The sequence below is a fragment of the Carettochelys insculpta genome, chromosome 2 (assembly GCF_033958435.1).
Source record: "Carettochelys insculpta isolate YL-2023 chromosome 2, ASM3395843v1, whole genome shotgun sequence".
Taxonomy (NCBI): domain Eukaryota; kingdom Metazoa; phylum Chordata; order Testudines; family Carettochelyidae; genus Carettochelys; species Carettochelys insculpta.
Genome location: NC_134138.1, coordinates 99,463,298 through 99,490,199, shown reverse-complemented (window position 1 = coordinate 99,490,199; position 26,902 = coordinate 99,463,298). Strand labels below are relative to the sequence as shown.

Genomic DNA, 26,902 nt, shown 5'->3' with positions numbered 1-26,902 from the left:
AACTTTTTAAAATAAGTTTAATCTCAATTATAAAATTTAAATAATTTTATGCAAGAAGGTGGAAAATTCTAAGTGACGAAACAGGCCTAATTACACTTTTGCAGTAGTATGCACAGGAATATTTTATTTTAGATGTCAACTCCAATTAGACTTTAGAGATGAAGAACAGTTTCTTGAAGGCATGTTGAACTGCGACCACACATTTATCAATGTGACGTACTGTGTAACAAACTGAACACAACACACCTAAAAAAACCCCAGCATTCAGATAGGCACTTTGAAGTGAGCTACCCTATATATTTAGCTCACTGTTAATGCTGCTTATATGTAGTCATAGTCCAAAGGCTAATGAACAACTGAGCTAATAATCCTCTGATGCACAAGCACAAACATTAGGTTCCAATACATGCAAGAAAGCTCAGATATTTGAAAATCTTTTGAAAGAAAAGTGAAAAATGAAAGCAGCCAAAGACTGAAGCATTTACAAGTATCTGAATAAAGCCCTTTAGGATTCATTTTAAATACGTATATTAAATGCCTTCATTCTCAGGTAAAACGTTAAGATGCTGAGTGATATATCGTCTGCTTGGGTGAGGATACTGAAGGTTGGCAGTGTCAGCATCACAAGAGTGGTCTATCAGAAGAGGAGGAGGAGGAGGTAGGACCTGGGCATAACTGGACCATCTTGATCCAGCCCGTGGGGAATCCAGAGGGGTAAAGAAACACCTGAAACAATTAAGACAGGAACACCAAAACAAAAAACAGAACAAAACAAAACAAAAACACAGAAGAAAGAGAAAGTAGTAAATACAAGGAGAACCAAAGGGGAGAAAAGACATGCTGGAAATAAAAAGCTTTAGTATATCCATGCCAAAACCAATGAAACATAACAGCAGAAATCAAGGTCCTAATTCAAAACAAGACTGAACAACTTTTTTTTTTTTTTAAAAGAGAAAAAAGTGTACGCTTTTCCACTGAAAGCTTCATCAAAAATAGTGTACACTCCCAATATGTGTGTTAAAAAATAACTTATTTTGCAAACTAAAATGATTTTGTAGCACAACCAAGGTCTTTGATGCACACTGTCTCCTAGAGTTCATGCAACTTAATAGTCTTTAATAATGCTTCACTTGCAACACCAGACAAACATGAAATATTATGCAAGTACATATACTGCATTTTCATCCAATCCAGACCTTTTACTGCAAGTTTACAGATGTAAAAACATGGAATTGTTTTTACAATACTTAAATATCACAATATGTTTACACTACTCCTTTCAATTAAATACAATCTTTGTATGTATTTACATATTTCTGCAGAAACTTCAGAACAAGCTAAAGATTTCTGATAACCAATGCTCAGAGAATGCTATTTCATGTCATTCTTTTGCCAACTTCTAGTATGACTTACCCGTAATATTTATGCATTTTAATATAACTACTAAAATATCTGTAGCCATTATCTGTCTTATTTTTGCTCTAAGAATATTTACAGAATCGAGTGGCCAAGTAATTCATAAAATCCTGGGACAATACACATTCAAAGGTGTATGCTGATCTAAATGTAGGCATTTCCTATATTACTATAAACTCCAAAACATTGTGCCGAGAGAATCAATTCGTCCATTGAATCACACCATACAAACATATAAGCACATATCAGAAAAAAATATTTTTAGTGAGCCTGAAGTATTACAGTACTTATGAAACATTTCTTTGAAGTAGTTTAAGTTTATAAATGAAGCAATGCCATGCTAAGTTAAGCTATTATCTGTACAGCTGTCAAATCACACTGTGCTCTTATTTAACAGTTTCAGTATATTACAAAGTAATCACAAAGCTATAATATTTAGGCATCAGTATATATTTGAATACTGCCCATAAAACAAATCAACACTCAAAAACAATTGTGATTAACTCACTTTAAAGGCCATTAAACAGCTTTTTCCCTCCTCCCGCCCAGCTAAGGACAACAATCCTCTTAACTCCTATAACAGTATTTTAATTTCAGGAGCTTCCCAGGGAGGGTTTGGGGGAAAGGGACAAAATACTGTTTTGATGGACATTTATCTCAACAAGAAACCTCTCCAATTATCCCTCTTTCAGAAGTTCCAACAGTGTCAAATGCAGTGGCTAGTACAAAAACATATACAGTATATTTTTTTAAAAGGCCCTTTGAATTGCGTTAGTAGTATCAGGCTGCTGGTGTCTTGGGAGAGGTCAAACGGCGTTGGGGAGGGAAAAAAGGAGTTGTCTTTCCATTCCTGTGTGCATGCAACAAGCAGCAAAACAGCAAAGTTACTCCAGTTAGGTTGATATCAGCTCTGTTTTCTGTTAAAAAGGACATAATACAAATGGAGAAGGGAAAATGCATCACAAATCTAGACACGTGGTTATCTGCACAATAAGAACACAGCACTACTGAGTAGGTTTTCTAGTCATTTATTTTCATGTTTCAATTATTCCAAAACTATTTTAATCACTAACCCACAATTTGGAAAGCATAAGTGGTATGTACTTATTCAGATAAATTTCAGTTTCAAAAGGTTAAAATATTATAGTTTAACTACCCCTTACTATTTCAAATGTACAATGCATTCAGAATCAGGCCCTAGAGACAGCCTAAAAGTAATCTAATGGTAGTCCAATACAATTTGGTCAATACTTAAAATGTGCTCTCTTTTTATTCAACTCAAAAATCCACTAAAACATGTCATAGCTATAATGATTACACTAACTTTCAATCCATAGTAGTCACAAAGCAAAACAGGTAGGTAGGTACTCTCTCACATAGTAAGGGTCTATAATAAAGGCTACACCCCAATATTGTCAAAGATTCCATGGCCAAAGACTTTGCAGTAGTATCACCCCTGCTGAAAAGTGTGAGCAAGAACAGCACTCTTTTTTTTTTTTTTTTTTTTGAAATCAAAAAGCAGGTTTCTAGTCCTTAGAATTGTGTAGATAAACCTTGGAAACATACACCAATGAAGTGGTCGCTGCCTGAGTCTGCTGAGAGTCTGCAACAATAGCTCTTTGAGGTGTAAGTTGTCCCATCCGAGTCAGGGCCCTGTGGAGTCTACAATTCCACAGCTGTAGATTACAGCATTTTTGCAAGATGATATGGAGTTGAATGTTTTTGCTGCAACCAGCTGACTTTTGTCTTCCTGTCCTCCTGGGATTTGGTCTGCAGCTGCCTCTTGGCTCTCTAACCTTCCCCACAAGGGAAATTAATTGAAGTATAGTGCATGATCCCTGCACTGTTCCACTGAGGGGTGGAGCTGGAGTTCAGCATACAGCCAAGAGAGGAGGAGGAGCCAGGAGCATAGGTTGGCCAGCTGGGCTCCCAGGATAACAGAGCAGCAGCCGACACTTGGGAATCAGGGAGATAACCTGCTGAAGCCGGCTACAAGCTTCCCCCTTCCCTAGCACACACAAGGGAAGGAGCTTCTGAGCTGGGCCTCCTGGACAACATCGTGGGAGCCAAGGCTTGGGTTGTGGAACCAGGCCACCTGGAGAGCATAGGAAAGATACTCATCCTCAAATATAATCACTGAATTTTATGTGAATGAATATTTTGCACTATGAACCACGGTTGCAGTTGCATAAGAATGGAAATGAAGAATATTTCACAGGTGATACTATAAAATAATGTTGCTGCAGAATTTAGAAATTTACACTGTGGAATTTGGTTCTATTGTGCTGCAGAGTACACAGAGCCCTGAAAAAAGAGTACCCGCTGTACAATGGATCTATGTTTACCTTACACATGCAAAATTAAATAATTTAGTAATCACTTTTCTAAATTTTTGTATAAACTGGAAAAAACATTAGCCAAATAAAAATATTACCACACCTAAAAACCATAAAGAGACATATGAATAAGTGAATCTGAAGGTGAAGTGAGTTCACAGAAGACAGGGTATTCAAAAAGTCTAGCGTCTATGTGTAAGTTAGCCTACCTGCCAGCAGCTGATCCATTTAATGAATTCTGTAGGCTTGTATTGGCTGAACCTAGAGAAGCATTAAACATTCCCTGCTGAGAACTACCATTGACTGGACTCCCGTTACCTTTCAGTATACCAGTGCACTTCCAGTTGTCCATATAATTAGCTGAAAAAATTTAAAAGATTAGTTTCATTTCCTTCCCTCATCATCAAGAACATTTGACAAGGTTACAACATTTGGGCAGATTCTCAACTAGTAAAAACCTGCGAAGCCCCAATGAAGTCAAAGGAGCTATGTCACTTTATGTCAGCTTAGGATCCAGCTCGTTGACTGTTTAACATTCTCTTCACACCTGCCATTTTAGCTGATATTTAAAGTTATCGTGAATGGTATCTAAACAGAATGAAGTGCTCTAATTTAGGTATTTAAAATAATCCTGTTTAGTTAAGTTTAACTGGCCAACTGATTAAAGAGGGAGGCAGGAAGGCCACTCTAGCACAAAGAGGGCTGCTCCGGTTGCACTGAAACATCCCTGGCTTCAGTGAGCCGTGCACAGCTGGAGCAATTCCCTGCCTGCAGTGGGCAAGGGGATGCTCCAGTCCCCACCAGTTAACAGGTCAAATGTTAACATCCCTAATTTCACTTCCCTTATTAGGTCTATTCACTGCCAGAAATGGTTACTCACTTTTTCTACATCCCCCCCACCTTTTTTTTTTTTAACTATGTCTAATTTTTGCAGTTTCCTTTTCATTAAGCTTAAAAACGTCACCATTTAGTTAATCAATAACGTACAAAAGGGGAAAAAGTTTAACCTTCTTGTAAGTCAATACATAAGAAAGTTAGACAAAGATAACATTACAAAGTACCAGCTGAATGTGTCAAAAATAAAGTCCTTGTTCCCTGAGTAAAATTTGGGGCTAAGTCTACCCTACGAGATAAACTTGAGTTGTAATTAATTTGATTTATTTATTTCAATATTATGATTTCGAATATAAGCATCCACAAACCTTCTAGAAATTCAAACCTCCATTTCTGTGTGTCAAGTTTCCGCATCCTCACTGCCTCATCCAAATTCAACTGCATGAGCAATGCATTGTGGGTAGCTATCCCACCGTGCCTTAGCCACAGTTGTTGTAGGTGTTTGATGTCACCATCCCAGAATGCAAAGTACTATCCTGGAATTCAGAGAACCCAGCAACTGAGCAAAAACGAATGGCACTGGCACAATCATGGACTCTCTAAAGCTTCAAGTTATTGCACACACTGTTACTGCAACTTCCTGGACCATCATGCAATTTTTGTGTCAATTACAAAGAAAGATTATGGTTGACTTATGATGATGATGAAGGTTTTGAAGAGTAAATCTTTCTACTGCAGTCCAAGAACTCTCAACTGTTGACTACCCTGAATGCATTGGTGACAGTGGAGCGGTGGTTTTGGACTCATGAGACCAGCACACAGTGGTAGGACCACATCGTTTTGAAGTCCTGGGATGAGGAGCTGTGCATGTGGAAGTCCACTTCTATAGAACTTTGTGATGTGCTGGCACCCGCCCTGAAGTGCGGCAACACAGGAATGAGGCTGCTTTCAGAAGCACGTGGCAATTGCTCTGTGGAAGCTGGCAATGCCCACAGTTCCTGGTCAGTAGCAAATCAATTCGAGGTGGGCAGATCTACAGTGGGGGCTGTGGTGGTGCAGGTAACCAATGCAATCTGTCGGCGTCTCTCCAGAAAGACTGGAAAATGTACACACCATAGTGGATGACTTTGCTGGCCTGGAGTTCCTAACTGTGATGGAGCAATAGATGGTATGTACATCCCCATCATGGCCCCAGACCACCTGGCCTCTGAGTATATAAACCGAAAGGGGTACTCTTCCATGATATTGCAGGTATTGGTAGATCACAAAGGTCATTTCACCAACCATAATGTGGGATAGTCGGGGAAGGTTCATGCCATGCACATCTTCAGAAATTCTGGACTGTGCAGAAAGCTCATAGATGAGACTTTTTTCTCAGACCAGAAAATCCAGATTGGCACCATGGAAATGCCTATTGTAATATTGGGCAACCCTGCTTACGCTCTGCTCCCTGGTCTTATGAAACCCTACAAAAGGGCCCCTGGATTGTAGCAAGGAAAACTTCAAACACTCAGCAAGTGCAGAAAGGCAGCTGAATGCGCCTTTGGCCATTTAAAAGCAAGGTTCAGATGCCTCTTGACCCATTTGGACCTTTCTGAAACTAATGTCCCCACTGAGATTACAGCACATGTTATTTTGCATAACATTTGCAAATCCAACCGGGATTCTTCATGAATGCCTGGAATATTGAGTCTGATGCCATAGGCAGATCTTACTCACAGCTGCCTATGTGGCCATTCACCAATAACTATGGGGAGGCAGCAGCACTCAGGGACGCTTTAAAAATAGCTTCAGGAATGATCTGCTACTCACATAATGGTGATGTATTTCTCTGCTGTAATAACAACCAACCCCCTACTAACCAAACGTGAGCCAATAGATCAGACTATGTCTTACATGAATGCTTTTAGTCGGTGGGAAGGGGTTAAGTTGTATGCAGAAGAATGAATGCAGAGGAAGGGTTATTCTCCTAAAAAAAAAAAAAGAGCAGCTGTGCTATTGCCCCTCCCTACCCCCAATCAGCTGCCTCTGCTGAGAGTCCTCTGTGGACCCTGGCGCAACAGCAGGCAACTGTGCTGTCACCGCTCCCCACCCCTACCCAGGTGCCTCTGCTGCCAGTCCTCTGCAGACCTTTGCGTAGCAGCAGGCAGCTGTGCTATCAGTCCTCCCACTGCCCGCCCTGTGCCCAGCAAGGATTTGTGCACCCTACCACTTGTGCATGCCAAAAAAAAAAAAAAAAAAAAAAAAAAAAAAAATCACACTGAGCTCCAAAGAAAAAGTTTATTTTGCGTGGAAGGGAGGTTTAAGCATTAGGGAAAAGAAGCATGGTCAAAGTTGGTGAAATAGCCTTTCACAGTGGCCTGTGAGGCTGCTGCACCAAGTGGTGCTTTCCCTTCCTCCCCATATTCGGGGCCTGTGACAATGGGGGGTGGGTGACCTCTATTCAGGGGACTCCCAACTGTTGCATTGGGAGCTCCTCTGCGCTTCACATGGGAGTGGCAGGACCTCCATTTGGGCGCTCACTGCCATTATGAGCTTTGCCGCATTTTCTGGCTGCTTTGCCTATTGTTGTCTCTGGAAGTCAAGGATACTCTGCCACCACACCACTCTGCTATGATGTGATGCCACTCTGCTGTCTCCTTTTTCATGTCACTGGTTTCTGCTTCAGACCGCTCCATGTGCTCCTTGTACCTTTTGTGCTTCCTCAGCCTGTCTCCCATGCTGGGCATGCCAGCTGGAAAGTGAAGGTCACAACTGACATACAATTCACACTAAGCCCTTACCCATGGAATAAATGGGTCTCTGTCTCTATTATCAGGGAAAGTTTCTTTTTGCAAGGCCACTTAAGGCTTATTAAGGACAGCATTCAAGGCGTGCATTGTACAAGCCATCATTTAGCACCATTTATACAGAACATTGCATTGTGACATAATAAGCTATTGTCCGCTGGGGGGCGGGGGGAGGCAGGAGGGAAAAGAGAGCTACAAAGAAGGGGAATCCATCCGTTGTCCTGGAGCAATCCTCGGCAAGTAGCATGAACCACACAGCCGGGGAGCCACATAGCAAGGGGGGAGGATGGGGAAGGGTTCAATTCCAGTCACACTGAAACTGGATTTGGAGGGATCCCTGGAAATTGGGGTGGGGGGGGCGGGGAAAAGCCGATGGTGGTGGGCAGGGGAGGTCCAGCCATCTGCTGGGTCAGGCTAAAAAAGTTTCTTGGTGGTCACTGGAGCAGCCCTCATCAGGGAAAAAAGGCCATGTAAAGGAGGACAAACCCATCTGTGCTGCACATGCTAGTTTGTGGTTGCAGGGTCCACAGAGCAAGGCATCAGCATGGTGAGGGGGAAGGGTGTGGAAGGGTTCGACTCCAGCCACATATTTATTTTATATATATGGGGCAGGAGGAAACAGGAGGGGAGAAGGCCCAGAGAGCCTACCACCCATAAGGAGGGGAGATAGACGGAGCACATGCCAGCCACATAGTGTAGCGATGTGCTCCAGGGAAATGTAAAAGGGCTGGGACAATTGCAAAGATATCCAATCCAAATTCCTGTGCTTCTTCAGGTTGCTAAAGAAGATATCACCCTCCTAAAACTAACAGATATCGGCAAAGAAGAGCTGTTCATCCTGTGTGACCACAAGCCTGGAAAAAATTTTCCAAAATGCTGTGTGGCACCATGGACACCAGTTTGCTATCTGGTTGCCTGGCGTGGTAAGGTATGCTACTGTGGAAACCGCAGTAAGCCCAAGAACCTGGTGCAAAAAATACAAGAGTGCCTAAATGAGGACATCTCCAAAAAGGATAAGCGCTCCACCCCCAGAAATATGAACGTGCTGTTCTGAGGGGCACAGATCCATAGAAAACCTGCATCCACACCCACCTACAACCCGCTTCTAGCGGTCAGAAAAAAAATACTCATCAAAACAGCTTGGTCCTGTGGGCTTGGGGACCAGCATAGAGGGGACCAGTTCCAGCTCTAGGGTGAAGAGATCTGGGCTGTCAGGAAGAACTTCCTTGAGTCCCTTCTGGTTGCCCCCATCCGCTTTCTCTATTGGCTTCTTCCTCCTGGGCCTCCAGCTACCCTCAGCTCACCCTGGACTCCAGAGCAGAGGCTCCACAACTGTCAATAATACTGGAAAACATGGGGGGTCCCACCCCAAGAAGCATGTTCATAATAGTTGCAGGTTTGTGGAGATGACCTGGAATGCCAGTTAGCTTCCCAGGCTCCGTGATAGGCCTGGTGGGGTTCTTTCACCTTTACTTGGCATTGCGTAGAGTCCTGGGAGTAACCTCTGGCGGTCATCAACTGCGAGACCTTATCATATACATTCACATTTCACTTGGACGCCTGAAGTCTGCTCGCCACCGTTTCAACTCCCCAAACTGCAAGATACAGAAGCTTCTGATGCCTCCATGCTGGAGCTTCTTGTGAGCCCAAGAACTATGAGGCAGATCACTATCCTGAGTGCTCATGACTGAAGAAGATGACTACCAATGCAACGGCTACCGATGCCGTGTGATGCGATAGGTAAACAATTTTTCCATTATGGGCACCTTTATATTTCAAGGACTCTGCGCTGATCAATTCAAATTCAAGGGCTTTCTGTGACCTCCTTCCTGCACACCTGGAGAACAGCAGCCATACCTGGCACGTAACTGTCTAGCTTCATGGGACATGTATGGGACATTTTTGGAGGCTAATAAATTCGATTTTGAGATATGGAGCTTCCACGCTGGCCTTTACTCAAAATTTTAAATTTAAACTTGACATTACACCCAGCTGGTACTGATGATAGGATATTGATATTAGTGCTCCCTAATTCAAACTAATGGTATTTACAGTGAATACAGATGTCTTAATATTGAGCTAACTGCCTTAAATTCAAATTTATCTCGTAGTGTAGACGTAGGCTAGGTAATGCAGATATTTCATTCTTATGCCAGCAGGTGAAGACAGACATGAAAATAACTAATATTTTAGCGTTTTGTACACATCTCATATTTGTTCCTGATTGCAGCAAACATGTTATGAGATAAAAGGTCAGTAAATTTCCACTACTTTAGTTAGAACAAATTGAAAATTTCAGAACACCAGTTCTGTTGACTATTACCATGTTCTAAATCAAACAAAGCCAGTGCTCTGTGAGGTCAAGCTAATTAAGTATTTCCTTTTCCAAATGCATGCAGCAATAAAAGATTTACAGTCTAAACAAATTCAAAGGAATATGCATTCTAGGAAACAATTCTTCCATGACTACACACCAATCTTTAATCTTTCAGCATTTGACGAAGCCATCTAAAATAGCTTCAACATGTGCTCCATAGAATTCTTACCTTTCCACAGCCTAACACAGCCATCATCACCAGATGATGCAAGCACTGTGCCTGTAATGTTCCAACTCACTCGCCAGACCTGGGAATTGTGATTATCAAATTGAGCTACTATCTGAATTTCAAATTTTGTTAGTCCTCCAGATGATGTCAATTCTTTCCTGTTTAGAAAAAAAGTAGGTAAAAATTCTGCAGGGATCTGAATTTTAGGACAACATTCCTAATTCTGACCTAAGAAAATACAAATCGTCTTGAATGTGCAACAACAAAGGGGACCTATGTCTCACAAGAAGGTCTCAGAGGATATTTTCCTCATACAAGTAATAGTTACTGATGTTTAAAGAAAATTTTGTTGTGGTAGTTGTCTTTAACAGACCGCTGAGAACAACTCTTTCTGGATAGGCTTAATGTACAGATACTGTTTTTAGATCCTGAACATTTCAGCATAAGACTACACAAGTATATGCTTTCATATTAAGAAATCTTCAAAAGCTCACCTCATAGGTTTCAGTGTAAAAATTCGTACATCTTTGGTAGCTACAGCTAAAATATGGAAGGATCGTCCCAAGTTTGGAGCAAACGCAATATCATGTACAGGATCAGTGACTGTCATAAGAGTTTCTGCTTTTGCATACTTCCTAAAGAGCAAGAAAGGTATTCATTTGATGAGTGATAACATTATAACCAGTGGTACAAACAATATACAGAAGACAGAGAAAATTATTGTACAAGGAAAGGGCCCAGCAATCAAATATAAACTAAATGCAATAATTTAATTAGTTATAAATTAGTATCTTAATTATTGTCATATGTGTTCGACAACTGGCTTCTATCTGCCTCATTTGCTAAGTGAGTATTTGTGTTCTAAGGACCCAATGCTGTTTTACTGGAAAAATTATATTAGATTTGCTCAACTGTAACTGCAGACAAAACGTGGTCCAGAATGAGGCACAAATCACCAGGATTCTTCTGCCCTATTCAACAGATGCACTGAATTAGGCAGGAATTCTAATATGTGATCTAATAATTAGTTTATCATGAAATTAAGGCTTCGCATCCAGATCTGCACACTTTCCTACAGGAATGTCAAATTTAACAAATCTAATATTTTCTTTGTAGACTTAAAAGAATGCTGATGATTCATGGGACCTTCTGCCATCAACTTTGAAAATATTTTAAATACCTTTTCCAAAAGGTATGGGTATATTATTCATACTACTCTTTTAAGAAAGGAATTCAAGCACAGTGTACACTGGACTGTATAAATCTTGTCCCTGAGCCTGCCAAGAGTTATATAACTGCTTAACTTTAAACACACTAAGTAAATCTTTGCACAACTGGACCCCATATGTCACTAGGATTTCTGCATGAAAGTCTTAGTGACATGTACAAAGATGGTGTTTTTAGAATCACAGCAGTAGCCATAGTCCATAACCATGATATTTAACATCAGCCAAGTTTCTAAAATTTTTCAACTTCCACCCATTCTATGACACAGAGGGAGTACTGCAAACACTATTTCAAGTGTCTCACCACTTATGTTTTATTAGTCAAAAGTACATTTTGTACTTCTATCCATGTATTATAGTAAGAATTAACTACCACATTGTTAAAAACAAGCAAGTAACTATTCTGAACCCTTCACAGAGATTATACAGTAGACCCTCCGAGTTACAAAAGCCTCAGAAATGGAGATTGTTCATAAATCTGAAATATTTTAAACTCCGAACATTATGTTAAGTCAAGTTTAGAGTTGAACATTAATTTAATAGTGTTAAAACAAACTAAAGAGAAGAAAAATACTTTCCCTTCATGAGGAGCTTGTCTACACTAGCTCCCAACTTCAAAGGGAGCATGGTAAGCAGGGTGTCGGGAGATTATTAATGAAGCGCTGCGCTGCATATGCAGCACTTTATTAAGCTAATTCTCCCCTGCGGCAACTTCGAAGTGTTAAACTTCAAAGTGCCAGCTCACGTGTAGCTGCGCCTAACCCACCCGTACTTTGAAGTTGCTACAGGAGAGAATTAGCTTAATTAAGTGCTGCATATGCAGCGCAGCACTTCATTAATAATCTTCTGACACCTTACTTACCATGCTCCTTTCGAAGCAGGGAGCTAGTGTAGACAATCCCTAGTAGTTTATATTACAATTAACATTACTGTACTGTATTTGCTTTTTCAGTTCTCTGCTGCTGCCTGATTTGTGTACCTCTTGCTCTAAATGAGACCTACAGCTGACAGGTCAGTTCGCAATTCTGGTGTTTATAACTCATGTTCTACTGAATCGGTCAATTGCTTAATTTACCTGGTGTTTTCATTGTATTCATAAATCTGAACCTTAGCCAGTATATTGGGACTGTTGTCATCACTTCCTACAGCTATCATTGGAGAATGAGCTCGAGAGCTACAAATAAAAAATAAGTACCATTATATTTGCAAATTAATATTGAGTGCAACAAAATTTAAGCTTTTTATTAAGTATTACAGACAAAAATATTAAAACTGTTCATTAGATTGCCAAGTGAAGCAATCAAAAATTAACAAATGGCAGCCTGTCAATTGCCTGTGCAAAAAGAATCATTAACTAAAGACTATCATTCAGTGCATATACACAGAGATAAAATTACAGTTGTAATCATAAATTGGGTGTTTGCTAATTTTCCAGTGCTTGTAACCCAAATAATTTCAACTACTTCATTTGAGATGTAATTTCTTAAGAGTTGTGAATTTATTTTTAATTAAGTACAAGGTAAAATAAATTATTTGCACCTTTAACATTTTATACCTCACATAACAAATATGGAGTGTTTAAATCCGAACCTTCACTACAGAAGTATAAATTACCGCTATAACCAGCAATCCTGTGGCACATTAAAGACTAACAGCAACGAAGGGTCCTGTCTGTGCTCACGAAAGCTCGTGCTCAAAACTTTTCTGTTAGTCTATAAGGTGCCACAGGACCCTTCGTTGCTGTTACAGATCCAGACTAACACAGCTACCCCTCCGATATTTAAGACTAACAAATTTATAAGGTCGTGGGCTTTTGTAAGCAAAATCCACTTCCACAGATGAAAAGCTACATTAGCTGGTGCCCAGAGGGTATTTTACCAAAAGGAGGGGTGGGTTACCAGGCCTAAGGGTGAAAAACTGAAGAAAGTGTAGCCCTGTTTGACATCCCTGCCCACATCCAGGTGTCACCCTCCCTACTGCCCTCCCCCAAGCAGAGACAGGTGTCATGTGCGGAGTCTAGGGGCTGGGTAGGAAATAATTTTTGATGGTACTGAGAAGGTGAGGGGTCTGCTGTGGTGGCTGGGTGCAGAAGGGACCTAAAGATAAGAGATTGGGGTGCAGGAAAAGTTGTGGGTACAGGAGGAAGTTTCAATGAAGGAGGTGGTTGTGACCTAGGGCAGGGATCTGGGATGCAGGGGTTTTAGCTGTGACCTAGGGCAAGAGAAGATTGTGACCCAGGGTGGGAGACTGAAGGGGGTGCGATGTGGGTTATGGATGTGGAAGGAATGCAGAGGGCTTACTTTATGTGGGATAGGAGGGCAGGAATGGAGGGCAAAGCACTGGGATGGGAGGCAAAGCACTGGGCAGGCCACATCTTCCCCACCCCTTGTCTAGGGGTAAACTTGGCAGGCGCCTTCCCTTCCCTCCATTCCTCCCCAGCTCACAAAGGAGCACATGCACCAAGAGATGCCACCATCTGCACATGGGTTCCTGAAGCTGTGGGAGGTTTATGGAATGAGCCCAGATTAACTCTTTTCAGGCCCCTCTTCTCCAAAGGCTGTTTTGTGAGGTTACTGGTATTTCCTATTCAGCATGTGTTAATGCTTTAGCAGTGTCATTGGCCTGGCTTCACAATATTCAGGACTTGGGCAAACTGGGAACGTTTTCCTGAAGAACTGAAGTGAGAAAAAGGAAATAGCAATATTTAACACTACCTTAGGCAAATACGAATAGCGTTTCATGAAACAAGACATTTCCCTAGCCAAAACAAATTCCTCCTGTTTAATACCAAAGGCCTGCTAAAAACAACACAGGAGAGCTTCTCAAAGAAAGGTTTCAATAATCCTTTATAACAAATAGTTAGAAAAGCTTAATCCCGCCTCTTCCTTCCACTGCCCCCTTATCTCCCCATTACTAGTCTCAGACACTTACGATTTGATCCAAACAACGTCAAAGTCTTTAGTATTTAAGTTTCCTTCTAGACATGACACAAATATTTTGTATTTTAATGCATTAGTAAGTTTTTGGTAAATTAATCTTTGGACTCTTTTTCCCTTTGCTTGTTAAACCTGTCTAAGTGATGCTGTCCAACTTACCTTGATGGATTCCAAGAAATACAGCTGCAGCTTATCTTACATGAGATTTCATGCTGCAATGACCATTGACTGAGATTCATAACATCCGGAGCTTCATATATCCTCACTACTCCATCTGCTGAACAGGTTGCTAACATAAGACCCATATGCTTGGGAGCAAACTTCACATCTGTAACAGATGTCCTACTGTCTACCAGAGTGGTCCTTTTTACCTGAAGGTAAAAGCAGTAATGATTAAAGAAAAAAAATACATGAGCCTCCATTAATTAGTCACCAGTTTATCATGCAGTTATATGCCCATATACATTGCCACATACTAGTGCTTCAGGGTCTAGAGGTTCATTTTAAAAATGCCTAGGGGCTTCTCTACAGAACACCTTCAGCACCAGTATAATTATGTGTTTCTTAACCAATATACAGTTAAATTAGTTAAATCTATCATGGGCACAGTTGTATCTACATAAAAGTGTTAATATTGATACAGCTTGATAGGGCAAGTAAGTTAAGTTGATAAGGTAAGTTAAACCAGTATCTACTTACCTTGATAGTAAAATCAATGCACAAACTATGTATGGAGACCAGCCAGTATCATCAAGCTCTAGGTTTGGAAACAATCCTCAAAATGTGGAAGCAATGTGAACTAACACTTATATCTGCCTGAATTTGTAGACAGCTTGAAAATTAACTGAGTTGCGAAGTGCTGTCTTCTTATAAACGGAAACGTTAAACCTAATGATGATGCTTCCCAATATCAATACTGTTAACTATTTCCATGTTGCTCATTTTAGTAGAAATAGCCAGGTAACGAGTATTCCCTGTAAGTGCACTTTTTCAGCCACTCAGAAGTCCAAATGCCACACAGGTAATCAGAAAAGCTCCCACAGCTAAGTTTTGTGTTTCTTTTGGGGGTGCACATTCACACATACCTCAGCGCATATAGTAAGGTCTCGGTGTATGAGATGGTTCCGTTCCGTGTGCCCTCGTGAAACCCGGATTTTGCATAAGTAGGGGTCCAGCTTTTTCCCTGGCAGAACACACATTCTGCAGCTGGGGAAGCAGCAGCAGAAAGGTATGTCGGGGCGGGGGGCAGTTGAGGAAGGTTAAGCAGGGCAGTGGGTTGGGGCCACGGGAGGTGGGCAGGCTAAGACTGGGGTGGGTTAGGGCTGCGGGGAGGTGAGCTGAGCCAAAGCTGCATGCAGAGGTGGTGAGCCGGGCCGCAGGGGGGTTTGAACCAGGGCTGCACACAGGGGGTTTGAACCGGAGCATGGGTGGAGTTGAGCCACAGCTACACATGAGGGGTGGTGAGCCAGAGCCGGATACGGGGATGAACTGGGGCTGTGCATGGGTGGTGAGAGGAGTTGGAGGGAGGGGGCAGGAGTGCTGAGCTGGGGCCGTGCAGAGCCCATGGGGGTTGAACCAGGCGCAACTGGAAATCGCACATTTCCATGGTTTACTGTAGGAACCGGGGTCAGCTACCTAAGAGCGGGGTTACATACTCTGGGTTTGCATACTCTGAGACTTTACTGTATACAAATCTATTCTGCACATGGATGGAAAATATTAGAGGGAACACTGTAGATAACATACTTTGCTCTTGCAGATACTTGCAGGTAGCTGCAGTGGGGCAGGTAATTTGTTACAGTTTACTGTGATGAGAAATTTCAACCCTCAACCCATCTCCTCACCGTATTTAATCACCCTACATGCCAAAAAAGTGAGAGATTGTGCATGCTCACATATGGATACATTTCCTCACAATTAAAGATTTTTTCCCCGTGCACTAAACACACCAAAATCAGGTTCCACACCTGTTTCTGAGTGCCAAAAGCCTGCATGGAAGCTAACTTTTCACCTATCCCAATAAAAAAATCTTAGCATATTAAAACTTGGTAGTAGCCTAAAATGAAGCTGATCATCAAAATATGCTGTATACAGTAAACTCTTTCATATTCAGCAGCCCCAGGCTCAAGAGGTTGCTGGATATTCAAATATTCTGGATAATAGAGAGATATACCTAGCAATGCATTACATTAAAGAAAAATAAGATTACATATCAAGAAACAAATACATACGCAGGGTACTTTATTTACCAGCAACAGTAGTACTGTACACTGTGAACTTCATACAGTATTTGTTGTATTTACTTTCACTGTACTGTACTTATGGAAAATGTAACTAAAATTTACTTATGGTTAAAATGCCAGTTATTTGAAAGTTCTGGATAATAGAATGCCGGGTATGAAAGAGTTTACTGTATCGTTTAGAGGTAGAGGGGAGCCGTCCTACATAATTCTTGGAGTCCCACTGCAAAGGAATATATCAATTTTGAAGGTTTTTTTTCCCCTTCATGAACATTTTTTGAACAGAGAGATGATAGCAAAGTAAAACGGACAATATAAAATCAATTGCAAATTTAGAGCTGCAGACAACACTACATACTGAAGTTGAGAAAATGCTGACATCTATTGTCAGATTGCATGCTGAAAACCATGCCATTCATTTAAATTGAGTCTAACTAAAGCACAATCATAAGTTAAGGGCAGTTACTGAATAGATTACTATTTTATATTAACAGAAACTCCGCTAGGAATAGAAAATAGGTTGAAGAAAATGCCTACCAAATTACGGTCATTTGCACTGTGGAACACTTTCTAATTTTAGCCAACTTCAGTTCTCTTAATTCTGGAGTTTTACCAGCTGAAATTTTTAGTCCTTAATGCTGATCAAAAGAAGATGCATCAAAAACAGTAGGCCTAAGTACACGTATGTCAAAACTAACAATATTTGTCTTACCCAATGACTCTGCCCTCGAAGTTTATCATTCGATTCTCCCACTATTTCTTCCCATACTACAGCAGTTCTGTCAAAAGAGCAGGAAGCCAGGACCTGTCCAAATTCTGGATGAGCCCATGTCACACGCCACACGGACCCACTGTGTGTCTGTGAGGTAAAAACACGGCAGTTCGCAGAATGAATATTTCACTTGGAATCATGAGTAATGTAGTTTTTTTAAGTACTGTCAAGTCTTCTAGGGAGATAAGGAATTAGTAGGTGTAAAAGCAAAAAAATATCAAATCAAAAAGACTTCACATACTTTTTCAAGTGAATCCTCATTTATAAGGCTTATCAAAGTCTGCATCAGCTACATTACTTATGGAAAGCCAAGTTCAACATTCCATAATTATTGGAAAGATCAACTACTGTAAGATAACTAATACAATACATGGATTTATTTCTCATGTTTAGAAATCACTACTATATGCCTCTAAAACTGGTGAAGTGGTCAAGAAACTAAAAATATATCCTGACTTACAAATTAAAGATATATTTCAGAAAATCATATGCTGCTGCCTTCATCTCTGGCTTCCTGGGCACTTATTGTCCACACTGACCATGGCTGATTTTCCTTCCTGCCTGCTGCTCGTTTATGAAGTCTCTCAGGATGCCTATTTCTTAGCGTACGTCTACACTTGCCCCATACTTCAAAGGCGCATGGTAATCAGGCTGATGGGAGATTACTAATGAAGTGCTGCCATGAATATGCAGCACTTCATTAGGTTAATTCTCAACCATGGCAACTGCAAAGCATACAACTGCACATTCATGGCAGCACTTCATTAGTAATCTCCCATCAGCCTGATTACCATACCCCCTTCGAAGGCATGTGGGGCAAGTGTAGACATAGCCTTAGAACAAAAGTACTCCATCAGCTTTACATGCACTTCCAACTTTAAAACTGCAAGGTTTTGATACACTAACTCCTATTATACAAACTGCAGTACAACTCAAAAGTTGACCACCTAAGTTCTCTTGCGTAACTATGCAGATTGGCCTCCCTGAGCTCTTAAATAAATTATGGAAAATTCATGTCCTATAGTTAGAGTCCTGCTGATAAAATATCTTTTTGCTACTTCCCATAATGTCCCATAATGTTTTTGCATGTCCCATAATGAGACTAGAAGATAGGCCCAACAATACATTGCTAAGTCTGAGCTACAATAAAAAAAGGTTACTAACCTTTCATAACTGCTGTGCTTCAAGATGTGTTGTTCACAACCATTCCAATTAGGTGTGCATGCACCGCCTGCATGAATGTTGGGAACTTTTTCCCCTAGCAGCATTCATTCAGGGAGCCTCCTGGAATGGCTGGTATATTGTACTACGTATGACCCTGATGAGTTGCTGCTCCCTCAGTTCCTTTCTCCCTGCTACTCCAACAGAGTAGAAAGAGAGTGGGTACTGGACATGAACACCACATCATGAAGAGCAACAGTTACAAAAAGTTGGTAACCATATTTTCTTCTTTCAGTGCTTGTTCATTTGGATTCCAATTAAGTGGTTTCCAAGCTTGTCCCAGGAGGTGAGGTCTGAGTTAATTGTGTCAGAGATTCCAGGGCCACTTAGAGCAGCATAATTTCTTGCCTGTTGATCAATAGCATAATGTTCTGCAAAGGTATGAATCGAGAACCATGTAGCCACCCTGCATATGTCCTGAACACAGACTTGGGCTAAGAAAGCCATGGAGGGGGCTAGGCCCGTTGTGGAATGGCTAGTGATTGCTGGTGCCAGGGTACCAACTAAATCATAGCATTTACAAATACAGTTCATAGTCCATGAACAGATACAGTGAGAAGAAACAGTGTGTGACTGCCACAAAGAGCTGAGATGACTTCCTGAAGGGCTTCGTGGACATGATGAGTAATCTAAGTGCCTTACAAAGTCCAACAACTGCAGCATCTGCTGCTTGCAATAGCACATGGCTTTGGACAGAAGACTGCAAGAAAAAGGTCCTGACCTAGGCGAAACTGAGAGACCACTCTTGGAAGAAAGGGTGGGTGAGACCTGAGTTGCACCTTATCCTTGTGAAAGGCCACATAAGGGGGGCTTAGATCAAAGTGATCTTAGCACGGAGACCCCTCTTACAGACATGAATGTTACTAGAAAGGCCACCTTCCCATGAGGGATAGAGAACCAGGCAAGTGGCCAAGAGTTTAAAGGGTGTGTGCATGAGTCTACAAACGACAAAATTCAGATCTTATGCAGGGACAGGGTACCTTGCTTGGAGGTAGGTTCCTTCCAACCCCTTGAAGAAGTGCACAACTGTCAGGTTTACAAAACCTGACTGGACACCTTCCCTGGGGTGAAATGCAGAAATAGTCTCTAGGTGGACTGTAAAGCTACATCTGCGCTAGAGAGCTTCGTCGTTCTCATTCACGAAACGTCCACGTGACAGATGCTTTCTGCTAATAGTAAATCAACAGAATGCCGCATTTCCATTGAGCCTTCTGCCTTTCCCACACAAAGCAGAACACGTTTCTTGACAGAATCTCTTGATAGAAAGGCAGTGTGGACTCTCTGGGGTGAGGGGTGTTTTTGTCAACTGATTGCTGTAGTGTAAACAAAACCTACCAGAAGAAAGAGCTAACACCTGTTCCTTCAGGTGAAGCAGGTGTTCCAGGATGAAGGGGACAGATGGCTAAGTAGGGAGCACATAGCATTCAGTGCACAAGCATGAAAACCTCTTCCACTTAAAGAGGTAAGTGGCTATAGGGGAAGGCTTCCTACAGCCTAAAAATGTTTTGAACATGCTGGGAGCACTGCAGCTCCATGGGGTTCAGCCAGAAAGCTTGCAGGCCAGGGTATGCAAAGATTAGTGGTCAGGTGTAAAAGGCACCCACTGTTCTGTGTGATCAGAGCTGTGCAGAGAGAAAGCTGTACAGGCAGACCCATCAACAGCGTCAGGATTGCCATGTACCAATGCTGGCACAGACAAGCCACACCCAGCAGAATCACCTGTCCCTGCAGACCTTGAGGATGACCTTGTGGATCAAGGGATCGGAGAAAAGCATACATTAACTCATCCACCCGAGACAGCATAAACATGCCTGCCAGGGACCTTGGACTGTGACCATGAAATGAGCAAAGGAGAGGGCAAACACATTAACTTAATTGGAAGAACAAAAATCCAGCTAAGCTAGAGAACACTTGCAGAGCAAGTGAGCATGTTCCTATACCACCATGGACAATAAGAAGGAACTGAGGGAGGGGCAGGTCACCAGGGTCATATATAGCACAGTATACTGGTGTCACTCCAGGAGACTTCCTGGCTCACCCAACAAATGTTGCTAAAGGAAAGTTTCCGATGTCCGTGCACACAGATTGCACACACCTAATTAGATTCAACCAGGATATGCACTCAAAGAACTAAAATGTTCTACTGTATATTTTCTGTTCTGACTACTAAAGTTACTGTACATTTACTAAACATGTCAGTAAACGTAATGAAATCAATAATACGTGATCTCATTAAGTCTCTGCTCTTTAAATTTTAAATGGGCTGAGGCTGATGACTTTTAAAAATTAGAATAACTATTAACAAGATGATAATCAGGGAGTTTCTAATGTAAAGAATTATGGGAGTCGGTAAATACTTCAGTAAAATGATTTATCAAGAAAATACTAGCAAGGCTCAGGAATAGCCACTCTTAGTGATACTGGAAAAATAATGCTTACCTTCCAGCTGGCAGTACAATGCCAATCCCCATTTTCACTTTTGTCCCAAACCTATTAAGAAACCAAAATGCCATTATATGGTTTGTTGATCTAAGTCTTTACTTTCTGCAATTCTTGCAAAAGATGCACAATCCACGTGTCTCATAGAGTAGCTTTCCCCTCTGAAGACTCTGTCCATTCCCACATACCCTTCCATCTATATCGAAGCCCGTTAAAGGACAGAGGTATAAAGTAGATTCATGTAAAACATTTACAAATTTGAGCCATATTTACTTTTGTATAAAAGAGTTTATTGAAAATGTATTATTTTTATTTCTTAATCTGAAAGTAGCATGAGAATTTCAGAATTCTTATTTTCACACCCTCGTTACACCCAAAAACTTGTAATAATCAAAAAGTCGCATTATGACTGCCTGCATGAAGGTGATAAGAGTTTACTACTGCAAGTCTATTTTGTGGGGTGGGGAAGCCCAGAATGTTCCACTGGGTGAACACTAACATAAGTAGAAACAAAACTCTTAAATGGTGAAAATCTCACCATTACAAATACAGTGGCTGAAAGCTGTATCTTAACCCTTATTATGTGAATAATTTTAAATTCTTACGCAATTTTTTTTAACAATTCCATTTTTTGTATTTATACATGCAGGTCATGCAGGTTAATAAGTTTTAATAAATACTTTTAATATCAAGTAACTGATGCCCCCTCCCTTTGTAGGTTACTACAGTAAATAAACTCCCGACTTACACAAGAATTATATTCCTGGGGAACCAGCATAATTCAGATTTCACGCAACTCAAGGCAGGGGAGCGGGCGAGGGGGGCTGCCAGCTCCACCCCCCAGGGTAGCTGCCGGGACCAGGGAAATCCCGAGCAGCAACACGGCTGGGAGCTGGCTGGCGTTCAGTACTCTGGGCCACCTGCTCAGCCACAGCTCCGGGAAGCACAGAAAGAGGAGGCAGCCCTTGTGTGCCCTATGCGCCGCCCGCCCCCCCCCACCCCCGCAGGCTAACATACATGCACAGCCACCCCTTACCATCCCCCACTGGGAGTGACACCCGTGCTCTCGTCATGCAGGGAGGCGAAGGCCAGGCAGCTGGGGGGCAGTAGGGGTGCTATGGCAGCTCACCACTGACAGCACAGTGGCTGGAGCCTAACCCCCCAAACCCAGTGACTGCCCACCCGCAGGGGGAGCCAGATCTGCCAGCTGGAGCAGGAGGCAGCCCCACCCTTCCCCTAACCCAGGGCCCGTCCACCCTCCGCAGGGGGAGACAGAGCTGTGGGCTGGATCAGAAGGCGGCTCCACCCCTACCCCGACCCGGCCCCTGCCTGCCCACCCACCTGCAGAAGGAGCTGGAGCTGCTAACTGGAGCAGGAGGACTGCAAGCCCCCTCCAGCATTCAGCTGCAAGCCCCGCCTTCTATATCTGCCCCTTCCTGTTGACAAGATTGTGGCCCCAGACAGCCACTAGGTGAGAGCTGCCTCCTGAAAAAGCCTCCGAGTTGGGCAGCAGCACACTGCTGCCAGGCAGGTCCCATGGAGATAAGTGGTGAGGCAGGGCACAGGGAAGCAGAGTCCCCCCTCAACTGGACTTGACTAACATTAATATAAAAAATACTTGAGTTGAGTCCATGCAAGTCGGGGGTCTACCGTATAATAAAAGGAGCATGAGGCTTAAGATTGAATTCCCTTCTCCCAGCTACTCTCTCTGACTTTGGTGCCATCTCAGAGGTATTGCGGGCTTTTTGCCTCAGTTACCCACATACAAAAAACGTGAGATTTCCCTTACCCACCCCTTGTTTTCAAATGAGCCATGGAGATAGTCACTGGTTAGTGCAAAGAAATGCGTACACTAGATCTTGAATCTGCTCCTGAGTCTTCCACCCATTCACTGTATAATCATGCCTACAACTCTGACTGTGTCCTAAACTGGTTAAAACCACGTAACTAACATTTTCCTAGATCTGTACTCTATTTAGAAGAATAGACAAGAGTAAAAAACTATTATTATGGAACTTATAAGATCACTGTGAGGCAGTATGAATGCAAATCTTTTTCAAAGATAACAGAAAGTAACGTTATAGTGTTTACAGCAATAAACTCTAGAATTAAACCTTCTAGTCTAAAACTTATTTCCCCCTTTTAACAATCACACTTTCCAATATGCATCACTTTCAGAAAGAAGTTTTACAAACTTGTTCTCAGGTCAAGGTTGTTTGAGATAAATTAGCCCAGTTTTTGACTCACAGAAAAGCAGCAAAAACATGAATTCAAGACTTTGTTGAACCTATCATTAGTTTCATATAACTTAAAAGCAATCGATCCAATACATTTGCCATGGGAGTGAGGAAAGAGCAAGTTAAAGCAAAGTCTTTTCAAAGTAAAGTAAAATATTTTCAAAGCTGAGAGAAATATCAAAGTACCTGTCCAAGTATATGTGATAAAAACATTAAATTCATCTATTTTATGCCACCTCAGGCCATTTTTAAATCTCACAGTGCTACTGATCTTCCAAACAACATAAGAAGTTATATTTACTGTCACATCAATCCTCTAATGGACCCTGTCAACATTTTCTTTTCTTTAAAAAGAACAAGAAAGTTGAACTCTGAATGTAGCATGTTAATATGAGCTATAAACAAAAAACCCTGAAAAATATAATCACACAATTTGCATGTCAGGAAATGCTGAAAGTTCCAAAAGCAATAGCAGCACACTAACGCGCAAAATATTGTCTATTCTTGTTTTCTGTCTGATGTGTACAACTTAATTTTTGTGGTGCCTATTTCATAGTATGCACATAACTGTGTATTTTTTTCATAATACACTAAGGTAGAAAACAAAGAAATGGAACACAACACCATGGTGAACTATGGCAGGTTCCAGAGATAGCCATATTAGTCTATTTCAGCAAAAGCAACAAGGAGTCTAGGACACATAAAAGACTAACAATTATGATTACGGCATAAACTTTATCGCAACTCACTTCATGGCATCTGGTTAGGTGAGATGCAACTCAAGAATGCTTATGTCATACACCAACTGTTAGTTTTTAAGATGCCACCAGACTCTGGGTCGTTTTTGATAGTACACTATAACTAAACATGGGCAGAACCACCCAGAGTTGCTGGAATTTCTTGACTCCTACTTGATTTCGGAGTTTTAATGCTCAATGTTACTGTTAATTCCGGCGATTATTTATTAACTATAACAAAAGTTAGTCCCTCCTCACTGTTGCATCCTCTTGAGTGCCCTGGTAAGAACCCAGGTTTACAATTAGGTGCTCCCACACTGTGCTTCTTTTACCCGCAGACTCACACTTATCTCTGGGGCTTTGAACAGCACCAGGGAGGTCTCGCTAACTAGCTAGTTCCCGACACACGTGGCAGGCGTTGCAGGCGGGCGGCCTCCCGCCAGCCAGAGGCGCTAAGGGGCCCGCCAGTAAACGAACACAACGCAAGCACTGGGCACTTCTTCCCCGCGGAGGCCGACGCGGGGCTCGGCGAGGAGACCCGGCCCGGGGGGGAGAGCGGGGGCCACGTCGGGGGAGACGGTTCCGCCGCATGGCTGGCAAAAGCGGGCGAGTCCCGGGACCGGACCGGACCGGACTGGACCTGACGCCGCAGCCGCAGCCGCACTCGCCGCCCTCCCGCGGCCCCGACGGGACGGGACCATGGGCCGCCCGGCCCCGCGCACCTTGACGCTCTGGTCGCTAGAGCAGGTCGCCATGCGTCGCCCGTGGAAGTCGAAGGAGACATCGTGGATGAGGTCGCGGTGATCGGCCGCGATGCTGCGCGCCACGAACATCCCCCGGCCGAGCTAGGCCGGGGCCACCGCGCCTCGTTCTCGTCCTGAGACAGAACGAGACTGGCTCCCTCCACCGCAGGCCCCGCCTCCCCGGAAAGGTACGCGTGCGCATGCGCAGAAGGGAGCGCCCGCCACGCGTCGCCAGAGGGCGAGTCGGAGTGTCGCGGGCAGCGGACTGACAAGCGACCCGGAGGCTGCCTTGGGCGCAGCGTGAGCTTGCCCCGTCGGCTTCTGTTGCGTCTCTGGGGTGGGCGAGTGGGGCGCTCGTTCCGTTCTATACGCTCCTGCCCAGCACCGGGCCGGTTGCGTTCTCCGGCCCAGCTGCCCTGCTTGGGATGTGCCGCTGCCTCGGCCTCACACCAGCCCAAGGTCGCAGCTGCAGTCTCACCGCTCTTCCTTGGGAACCGAAGTGGCCTGGCTGCCAGTGGCTCCCATAGGCCTTACACGCTGGTGTAGTTTGTGTATAAGGGGTGGCCTCCTGGCCCCTTACTAGGGTGACTATATTTTCCTGTCTCGAACAGGGGCCACTAGTAAAATTTCTTTATCCAAGGGAGTTCAACAGCACTCAGTCCAATAGTTCATTCAAGTTAACATCAGGTTGACTGGGGCCCCATTATAAAGAAATACTCTATAGTTTAATTTTATCTATTTACGTTTTTATCGTCCAGGATTAGGATTCACACAGGGAGGGGTGATACACCCTACTCACCCACACCAATGGGGAGCAGTGACACATAACTCCCATACATCTCTCTCACATGGGCAAGGGGGTGACCAACTAGCCACCCCACCCAGCTATCTTCACCCTCCATGTCTGCCACTCTTCGTACTTGGTACTGCGTCTTCTTAAGGCAATACACGTGCATGCAGTGTCACATTTCCCCCCACGGGTTTCTTCCAGGGTTAACACCAGAACATGGCCTTTTGGTTCTGTACAGTAGAGAAGGTATGAGAGTTGCTTCCAGCTGCAGGGCTGGAGAAGACAGGAAAAGGATGACCTCGCAAGTATCTTCACAACTCTTCTCTCCCTTCCCTGTCTTCCCCCCATACCCCATCCCACTGTGTGTTGCTGGAAACAACATGTCCCTTTCTGATAGCACAGTTTCCAAAGCCACTAACATAACCCAGCTATCTCCTATCCCCTGGCTATAGCATAGGCAGGAACGGTGAAGCCCTAAAGATGTTTTGTGTACCATGTCCAAGGGAATCTGATCTCAGGGCTTTTGTGGACCTGGGCAGAGAGATAGTTAAATGTAAGTGGGTGCATAAGGGATAGAACTGTGGTGAAGCACAGCAGAGCAGACTGGAAGATGGCTGGTGGGGCAGAGCAGAGCTCTGGGTTGCTCCAGCTCCCACCACTGTGGTGAGTGCCAAGCTCCCCAGTGATCCCCCAGCTTGTGTTGCTCAGAGGAGAGAATTTTGGGCAACAGTGCAGCAGAGCAGGGGTGGGGCTTGATGGAAAGGTGACATAGGGGCAGGGCAGAAGCAGGACAGAACCTTGGGCACAGGGAGGGCAACCTCAGAAACAACAGTGACTAAGTTAGGGATGGAGAACTTATGGCCTACAGCCCAGATCTCTGGCCAAATCCATCAACAGCTCCAGGATGTGTTGTTACACTTACCTCATCTACAGTAAATCTATTTCTTTCCCTTATGTTTTATATCATATCATATAGAACTGGAAAGCACTTTGAGAGGTCATTGAGTCCTGTCCCCTGCTCTTACAGCAGGCCCTATCACCATTCACTAGAATATTTGTTTTCAATCTAACCTGCCCCAAACTCCTCAAACGCCCCCTCAAGGATTGAGCTCGTAACCCTAGGTTTACTCGGCCAATGCTCTAACCACTACTCCCTCCCCTCGACAACAATGGGTTTTCTGGTGACTGCCCTCACTCCTCCAGCTGTTAGACATACTAATCAGAAGGTAAAAACAAATGGGGGGAGATACGTTCCTGAAGCACATACAAGCTGCCCATGTGCACAGGACACAGTTAAATATGTGGAGGAGAACCATGCTGCAGGAGAGAAGCAGGGATCAGCAGGATGGGAGAGTGCTCGGAGAGCATGAACACCAGACCAGGAGGAGCTGTTGAAGCTACTGGTTCATCAGAGTTCCGGAGTTGCCTGATAGAAGAGCACAGAGCCCCACTACAGCCTGTGCTGAACCATGTGCCCTCCTCACCAAGTTCCAAAGCCTCCCCTCTGCAGCACCCCAGACTGAAACATGCAAGCCTCTTCACCGTTACAAGATGGTGATCCAGGGAGAGGACTCACAAAAGTTACAGAGCACTTACCAGGCTGGCATCACAAAAGGGGAATGTTGCTTTTCCTGAGGTCT

General features: G+C 43.2%; 1 protein-coding gene across 3 annotated transcripts; it reads right to left on the bottom strand.

Annotated features, from left to right (window-relative positions):
- SEH1L (SEH1 like nucleoporin) lies at positions 1–24,648 on the bottom strand. 3 transcript variants are annotated; one of them, XM_074987490.1, is made up of 9 exons: positions 24,452–24,645; positions 20,756–20,806; positions 17,036–17,182; positions 14,243–14,454; positions 12,223–12,321; positions 10,416–10,556; positions 9,922–10,079; positions 3,962–4,112; positions 1–726 (listed from the first exon to the last, which is right to left on the bottom strand). In XM_074987490.1, exons 1-9 carry the CDS (start codon positions 24,560–24,562, stop codon positions 531–533), a joined length of 1,266 nt encoding a protein of 421 aa, XP_074843591.1. In that variant the 5' UTR covers positions 24,563–24,645; the 3' UTR covers positions 1–530. The 3 variants fall into 3 exon arrangements, with proteins under 3 accessions (XP_074843591.1, XP_074843594.1, XP_074843593.1); XM_074987493.1 differs by lacking the exon at positions 1–726 and adding an exon at positions 1,096–2,333 and having other exon boundaries at positions 24,452–24,646; XM_074987492.1 differs by lacking the exon at positions 1–726 and adding an exon at positions 2,429–3,511 and having other exon boundaries at positions 24,452–24,648.
- Positions 24,649–26,902: the final 2,254 nt, after the last annotated feature.

Bases quoted from the DNA above. Each gene is read 5' to 3' on its own strand.
- SEH1L (XM_074987490.1), bottom strand. From the start codon at position 24,562: ATGTTCGTGGCGCGCAGCATCGCGGCCGATCACCGCGACCTCATCCAC. The intron at 12,322-14,242 runs GTAAGTTGGACA...TTTTATTTGTAG, and splicing joins ATTTCTTGGAATCCATCAAG to CTCTCGAGCTCATTCTCCAA. The intron at 4,113-9,921 runs GTAAGAATTCTA...AAATTTTTTCAG, and splicing joins CTGTGTTAGGCTGTGGAAAG to CTAATTATATGGACAACTGG.